This window comes from Sardina pilchardus, chromosome 18 (assembly GCF_963854185.1).
Source record: "Sardina pilchardus chromosome 18, fSarPil1.1, whole genome shotgun sequence".
Taxonomy (NCBI): domain Eukaryota; kingdom Metazoa; phylum Chordata; class Actinopteri; order Clupeiformes; family Clupeidae; genus Sardina; species Sardina pilchardus.
Window position 1 is genome coordinate 26,997,649 of NC_085011.1, and position 8,415 is coordinate 27,006,063.

Consider the following 8,415-nt stretch of genomic DNA (forward strand, 5'->3'; position numbering starts at 1 on the left):
ACTTGCATTAAGTCAGGACTGTTCCAAGAGCATCAGGCTACAGCCCCCTGTCACCTGCCATTGGACTTCTCAAGATCATATGCACTGCTGCTGTTTCAGTCACCAATGACCAGACATGGACTTCTTTCATTGCTGATACGTTTGCCATGTCTCTCTCTGTGTGTGTGTGTGTGTGTGTGTGTGTGTGTGTGTGTGTGTGTAAGTGTGTGCAAGTGTTGTTTGTTTTACGTAGCCTACCACACACATTACATAACGGGTATGCTGGCGACTTTACCGCTCCCTCTGAGCTGTTTGTGTCAGGAGCGCTTTGGGTTGCACTCTGCAACCATACACACTCACACTCACACTCACACTCACACTCACACTCACACTCACACTCACACTCACACTCACACTCACACTCACACTCACACTCACACTCACACTCACACACACACACACACACACACACACACACACACACACACACACACACACACACACACACCACTACCAATGCATACACCCAGTACTATATTCCACCTAACACTTGCATGCATATTCATTTATTAGGAGCTTCTACTACTGCTACACACGTACAACTTTGCCTCAAACTCAACTATCATGTTCAAAGAGTTGAATAGGGCTAACAGGGTATCCTGCCGCCGACTCCAGGCCTGGTGGGTGCGTTAGCTCCAGGGTATCAGTCCTGGGTGTGTCACTCCAGGCTGGTGGGTGTGTTAGGTCCAATAGTGTATCAGTCCTTCAGTCAAGACATAACTTGCACACCACTGTTGCCCATGCACATTTGAATCCAACAAGTGATGAAAAGTGCAAAACGATTTCGGTCCCATTCAGACCATCGTCAGTGCAAACGAGTTGAATAAACACAGTTACGAATGAGAAAGAGGTTTGTCTTCTCGTGATAGTCTTCCCACAAAAACGTCTTTCTACGACTATGGATCTCCCAACATCTGCAGTTTACCTTCAATGGCGTCCAGCGAAGCCGTGGCAGTTGGAAAGGCAACAGGTCAGAATGAGAAGGGAAGCAGAAATGTGGAAAGCAGCTAGCCCCTTTATGCTTTATACAACCCCAACGTCTGAGGATTCTGGGAGGGTAAATGCTTTCATTTGGTTTGTGCTTGCAGTGTACCTGCGCTGCGCTAATGTGTTCACCTTGAGCCATCTCTACACATACTCTGTCATCAGAATCACCATTAGACCTATGAAATGTGCCACCTTTTGGAATGCGTTCAGTGTCATGTGACTCACCTGAATGCCAAAAAATGTGTTTCCATTTCACTTTTGCGAACTATTATTTCAACACTTGGACACGTAACACTTGGACACGCAACACATTGCCTATAGGGCATCCATGTTTACCAGAGTGTAACCTATAGGATTCTAGGACTCTCCTCCACTTTTTGCTTCTCCTGTTTGCCTGCTGTCACTTTATGGGATTCTACCTCTCTATCCCTCTCTCTCTCTCTCTCTCTCTCTCTCCCTCTACCCCCCTCTCTCTATCTCTCTACCTCCCTTCCCTTCACCCTCTCTTCTTCTCTCCCTCTCACTGTCTTTCCTCTCTCTCTCCCTCTACCCCCCCTCTCTCTATCTCTCTACCTCCCTTCCCTTCACCCTCTCTTCTTCTCTCCCTCTCACTGTCTTTCCTCTCTCTCTCTCCCTCTACCCCCTCTCTCTCTCTCCATCTACCCCCCTTCCCTTCACCCTCTCTTCTTCTCTCCCTCTCACTGTCTTTCCTCTCTCTCTCCCTCTACCCCCCCTCTCTCTATCTCTCTACCCCCCTTCCCTTCACCCTCTCTTCTTCTCTCCCTCTCACTCAGTGACTGTCTTTCTGCGCCCAGGCGTAATTATTTGCAATTTGCCTAAGTCATCCATTTGCTGGGACACCGAGCATGAAAAAGAGGCAATTTCTGGAAAAAAGGAGAGGAGGAAGGGGGTGAAGGATGGAGAAAAAAAGAAAAGAGAAAAAAGAAGGGAGGGAGGGGAGAAGCCTGTCGGAGAAGTAAGCGGAGGGGAAGTAATGCTGCCAGCAGGGTCCAGCAGACAGGAACCATCTGATAACCGCCCTGTGTGCTGGGGGGGAACAATAACGCTGTGACGCCCCATTTCTTTTACACTGGCTGCGGACATGACTGGAGGGTTTGACAGGGGAAGTGTTGGGGTGGGTGGGGGGGGGGATGCAGAGTTTAAAGGTCAGAGGAGAGAGTGACACTTACCAGTCGGCACACATCACCACGTCGAAACAGCTCTCCAGCGCAGACACGTCACTCTCACTGTCCCACCGCACCACTCTGGAGGGAGAACACTCTGTTAGAGACATATGAGGGTGTGGGCGTGTGTGTCTGTGTGAGAGAGAGTATGCATCTTACATACTTTAAAAAATACAAACTAGGGTTAGTTTGTGTGTCTGAAACAGGCTATAGTATGACACCTGCCTCTCAGCAGCAGTGTGTGTGTGTGTGTGTGTGTGTGTGTGTGTGTGAGAGAGTATGCATCTTACATACTTTAAGAAATACAAAAAAGAATAATATTAATGTATGTCTCAAAAACAGGCTACAGTATGATACCTGCCTCTTACCAGCAGTGTGTGTGTGTGGATTATCCATCTATCAATATGTGTGTGTGTGTGTGTGTGTGTGTGTGTGTGTGTGTGAGAATATGCATCTTACATACTTCAAGAAATACAAACTAATAATATGAGTGTGTGTCTGAAACAGGCTACAGTATGATACCTGCCTCTCACCAGCAGTGTGTGTGTGTGTGTCTGTGTGTGTGTGTGTGTGTGTGTGTGTGTGTGTGTGTGTGCATGCACTTGAGGTGACTGAAAGCCTGATTAAGTGGTGGTCAGTGCTCCGGTCATCTCGTTGCCGTGGCGAGCGCTTGGGGCGGGAGACTAAATGAGCAGGTCGGTGGCGATTCAGACGGAACGTTCCAGAACCCGCTGGGCGCTCGCAGCGGGCCAATCGCCACGGCGATGCATTCGTCGCCCAATCGTCCGCCGCCTCCTCGGCTAAATGTTCAGTAATTGTGGCGGCTGAAGACTCTCCCCAACGTCACCACAGGGGGCCTCCCCATCTCATTCCATACACCTCCACCCCCTCTCATCCCTCTCTCTCTCTCTCTCATCCCTCTTGTTCTCACTCTCTCTCTTTCTGACATCAACCCTTCAACCTACTCTGACACAAACTCATGTTGATGAAACACAAGTTCTCTCTCTCTCTCATTCTATTCTGCTGTATCTATTATTGTATATTTGTTCCTCTCTCTCTATCTCTCTCTTTCTCTCTCTGTCTCTTTCTCTCTCTCTCTCTTTCTCCTCCTCTATCTATCTCTCTCTCTCTTTCTCCTCCTTGTCTTAAGAGCTGGGAGATGGATTCCAGGCCATCGCGTCTGATTATTAATTAGCCATTATTAACACTCGGTAAACAAAAATTATGTCTTGTGGAAATACAATCTTAGTGCACAGCAGGGGACTTACAGGCTATTATCCGCTGACTTGAGAAAGCGAGGGGCTCCCCCACCCCAACCCTTTCTCAAACACACACACACCCATCACACACACATCCTTCCCATCCAATTGTGCATGACCTCAACCCCTCTCAAACCGTGTGTTCTGACAGGGGGCTTAATCTGCAAAGAAAACAATCAAAGTAATGCAAGCCTAATTATACGTTTACCTCTTTCTCTTCATCAGCCAGGGTAAATAGACAAAAAGAGAAGAGGGGGGGCACCAGTGTGGAAATGTGCGAACGGATGAGGTGGGGGCGGGCGCTGGTGCTGGTGGTGGTGGTGTGTGTGTGTGTGTGTGTGTGTGTGTGGGGGGGGGGGGGGTTGGAGATGCTATTTAGATCGTTAAAGCTAAATGACTTTTCAAAGGTAACTCCCCATGGTCCGTGAATCTATCTTTAGATCAGAGGGTTAGTTAGTTTTGGATGAGTGTCAGGTGAGGGTAGCTGTGTGTGTGTGTGTGTGTGTGTGTGTGTGTGTGTGTGTGTGTGTGTGTGTGTGTGTCTGCCAATGTGTATGTGGGTCTGAGCCGAGTAATTATAGGCATCTCTCTCTGTCTCTCTCCCTCACTGTGTGTGTGCGTGTGTGTGTGTGTGTGTGTGTGTGTGTGTGTGTGTGTGTGTGTGTGTGTGTGTGAATATGGAAATGCATTTGACATATGTGTGTGTGTCTTTTGAATGGGGCCTTTAAATCAAACCTGAGTCCCTTTGCCTGCACACACACTGATATGCCTCAATCATTCGTTGTCATGAGCACAAGGGTCAGGGGGTACTGTGCTCCTGGGGACCCTAAAAAACTCTAAACATCACTCACACACACACACACACACACACACACACACACGCACACACACACACGGTCTCACACAATGCCTTCACTCAAGGCATAAAATGTCTCTCTCCATCAGATCTGTACAACTGCATAGTAACACTACAAGAGCAAAAATGAATCAGAGTTGCTGATTTTGCCTCAAAACATTTTGTTTTAGACATTGAGTTGTGCTTTGAGAACTGACTGTGGGTCATAGTGTTCAACTTGGTCCTCTACACCACAGTTTCTGATTAGGTTGCTTGAGCCACAACAACAAGAGGGTTTGTTTAGTATTCTTCCTTCGTCTTGAAAAGATGCAAAACATAACGCACCGATGAAGAGGACACAGTCCTCCCTCACACACACTCACACACACGCACACACACACACACACACACACACACACACACACCAAAAGCAGCCCTGTGACCCAGCAAACAGAGATTACAGCAGCTAATGGACGAGCCTAATGCAGACGCATCGCCACGGCGATCAGACTGTCACTGCTCCCGTCAGCCAAGTGGAACGTCCTCAAAGACACCCAGAGTTTTTCTCCCACAATCCCCTGCTGTGGCACCCCGGGGGGGCGGGAAAGGGTCAAAGGTCAAGCAGAATGTGGCGCGGAACGGCACCCTGGTCTTACCGGCTGGACACGTCGGAGCAGGTGAAGAGTCCGGCCCGTCGATTCCTCTCGATCACGCCACGCACGTCTGGTGAGGGAGTTAAGGACAATGACCAGAACAACACACACACACATACACACACATACACACACACACACACACACACTCCACAAACTTGGGGGAAAAAATTATTGCCAAATGAAGACATAGGCTTGTACACACACACACACACACACACACACACGCACGCACGCACGCTCAACACATACACATTCACAGACACACTTAATCACAGAGGTAAATATGCAGAATCATACAGCAATATGACCCGCTGAACCCACACCCACAAACACCCACCCACCCACACACACACACACACACACACCTACGCCCACACACCCACACACACAACCTAAAAAGCACAAGTGCATCCAGTGTCCCCCTGTTCCCTGAGACATCGTCATGGTTTCCAATAGTCAACAAACAGCACAACAAGAAAACAAGCCACTACAACAACAGCACACACACTCTTAAACCATCCCTCCTACTGGCCCTGGCTGTCAACCCCAGCCGTGCACAATTAATCTGGTTTAAGGCCAAGCCAAAGGGCTGCTACCTCTCTCTCACACACACACACACTCACACACACACAGCCGCGGTCCATAATGAGAGAGGCTGGCCATTAGCATGTAATGAGCGGGGCTGTGGCCAGTGTGACTGGAGAGAGGGCCGGTGTATAATTAAGCAGGCTTAGTGCAGGCAGGCCAGACACACAGGGTGGGAGATGGCTCAATGCAGACCTGGTTAAAGGCACAGAGGCCTTGGTAAAGACACTTAACAGGCCTGCTAGCCTGTGTGTGTGTGCGTGTGTGTGTGTGTGTGTGTGTGTGTGTGTATCTCTGTGTGTGTTTGGGTGTGTGTATGTGTGTATGTGTGTGTGTGTGTGTGTCTGTGTGTGTCTGTGTGTGTGTGTAATTCGAGAGTGTGTGAGTGAAGAAGAGCGACTTCAACTGAACATACTTTTGGCAGACAGTGTCAATCCACCCCACTGAATAGAGGTGGCGTGCTATGCTATTGTAATTATTAGTGGCATACTGTACAGCAAAATAACCTTTGGCATTGTACTATAGCTTGAAGTTCTAAAATACATCAACTTAGTAGGCTATTGATGATTGGACTGGTTGAAACTGAGAGAGAGAGAGAGAGAGAGAGAGAGAGAGAGAGAGAGCAAAAGAAAGAAAGAAAGAGAGAGCGCTACGTGGACAGACAGTGAGTAAGAGAGCGGCAGATGACTGGCCGGCGTATTGACTGATTGTTTCTATAAGCGAGCGATGGCTTATTGATTGAGAGATGTGGTCAGTTAAACACATGCTCGAGTGACCCAGACTCTTTACGCTAACCCTTTGTGTCAGCTGGCTGAACAGACAGGAGCAAAGAGAAATCAGCACGGCCTAAAGCCGCTACAACAGGTGTGAGCTCTACATTAACTCAATGAATGAAGTAGGAATAAAAAACAAAGCCCCTGCTCACCACTAGGGGTGGACACTGCTACAGAGGTGTCCATATGAGGTGGTCACATCGAGGCTCTCAGTCAGATACGCCCCAGTACAACTATTGTGATGGGATTCTAATGCTTTTGAGTTACAACGACAACGATGACAACAACAAACACAACAAACAAAACAGCAACAACAACAACAACAACATTGTTAAGAGACAAAAGAGATTATGAAATGAGTTCTTCCCTCATCACGCACCCCCTCCTCTATCCAGCCCATCCCCCCCCCCCACACACACACACACACACCCCTCCCTGTGTCTCTAGCCTGACTGCACAGATGATATAGACGCATAGATGCCTGGAAAGCAACTCATGCAAAGCAGGGCGTGAGTGAGCCGATCGATCTGAAGGCTTTTAACCCGCATCCAATGCCGCTCCACCACACCACACACACACACACACACACACACACACACACACACACACACACACACACACACACACACACACACACACACACACACACACACACACAATCAGCCACGCTGGGATTGATGTCAGCATGCCTATTAATAGACTCATCCTGCTGCAGTTTTAAGGTAATTCAATTAGGATTTCTCTCTCTCTCCATCTCTCTCTCCCTCTCTCCCCATCTCTCTCTCTCTCTCCACTCAGACTGAGAGCTGGGGCCAAATCCTATCCACGGCATGGAGGCGATGTAGGAGTGAGAGCCAATCCCAGATCAAAGAGGGCTGACATGGAGATTGACCCCCTTACCCCTTACAACACTCCGCTATTACACACACACACACGCACACACACACACACATACACGTATGCACACACATGCACACACATGCGCACACACACAAACACACTCACACACACACACACACACACACACACAAACACACTCACATACAGACACACACACACACACACCCGTGCACGCGCACAAACACAAACACACACACAGAGAAGTGCAGCATCTCTCCCTTGCATTGTAAGTGTGTCATGGAGAGGAGTTTATCATCAGCTCTCTCTCTCTCTCTCTCACACACACACACACACACACACACACACACACACACACACACACACACACACACAGACACAGACACAGTCACATGCAAACCCTATAATCTCATCACTGGAATCCAGCTGAGAGAGAGGTCAGTCTGGCCCTGCCTGATGCACACATACGCACACACACACTTGCTCTCTCATTTCTCATTCACTCATTTCATGTCTTTATGCATCATGGAAGGAATTACACATGGCACCAGCCTTCATATGCACACACACACACACACACACACACACACACACACACACACACACACACACACACACACACACACACACACACACACACACACACACACACACACACACACACGTGAGATGTGAAATATGCACAAAGGATGACCATAGTGAATTCTTCTCAGTAAGATTGTTCATATTCAGGGCACTTGTGTTCTCCTGAGACTCTCTGTGTATGTTTCTGTGGAGAGGAATATGTGTAAGTGCACACTGACTTGTACATCTTAAAGTGGCAGTTTGTACGCACATGAATAGTAAGTCTCTGTGTGTGAGTGTGTGTGTGTGTATGTGTGTGTGTACCTGTAAGTGTTTGAGTGACTTATAAGTGAGTGAGTGTCTGTGTGTGTGTGTGTGTACCTGAAAATGTCTGTGTGTCTTATAAGTGAGTGAGTGACTGTGTGTGTGTGTGTGTGTGTGTGTGTGTGTGTGTGTGTGTGTGTGTGTGTGTGTGTGTGTGTGTGAGCAATAAAGGTGAATCACATTTGCCCTTCAGCGGCTCATCTGAGGTAGGAAGCGTCATTTATCAATCAGACTTAATGGAAAAAATTTCAATTGATTTTCAGTTTGCAATTCAAGGTCAGGTGGGGAGGGTTCAGACACATAGCACTGATAAAGCAGCACTCCATTCTCCAATAGCTCCCTCCACACAAT

The 8,415-nt window shown here is 48.1% G+C and overlaps 1 protein-coding gene across 1 annotated transcript in view; it reads right to left on the reverse strand.

The window, feature by feature from the left end:
- camkmt (calmodulin-lysine N-methyltransferase) overlaps window positions 1–8,415 on the reverse strand; it is a 132,688-nt gene that overhangs the window by 22,494 nt on the left and 101,779 nt on the right. The window contains exons 7-8 of the mRNA XM_062519422.1: window positions 4,961–5,027; window positions 2,217–2,291 (exon numbers count right to left, since the gene is read on the reverse strand). Of these exons, the coding sequence (XP_062375406.1) occupies window positions 2,217–2,291; window positions 4,961–5,027 (142 nt within the window). The remainder of the gene's footprint in view (window positions 1–2,216; window positions 2,292–4,960; window positions 5,028–8,415) is intronic.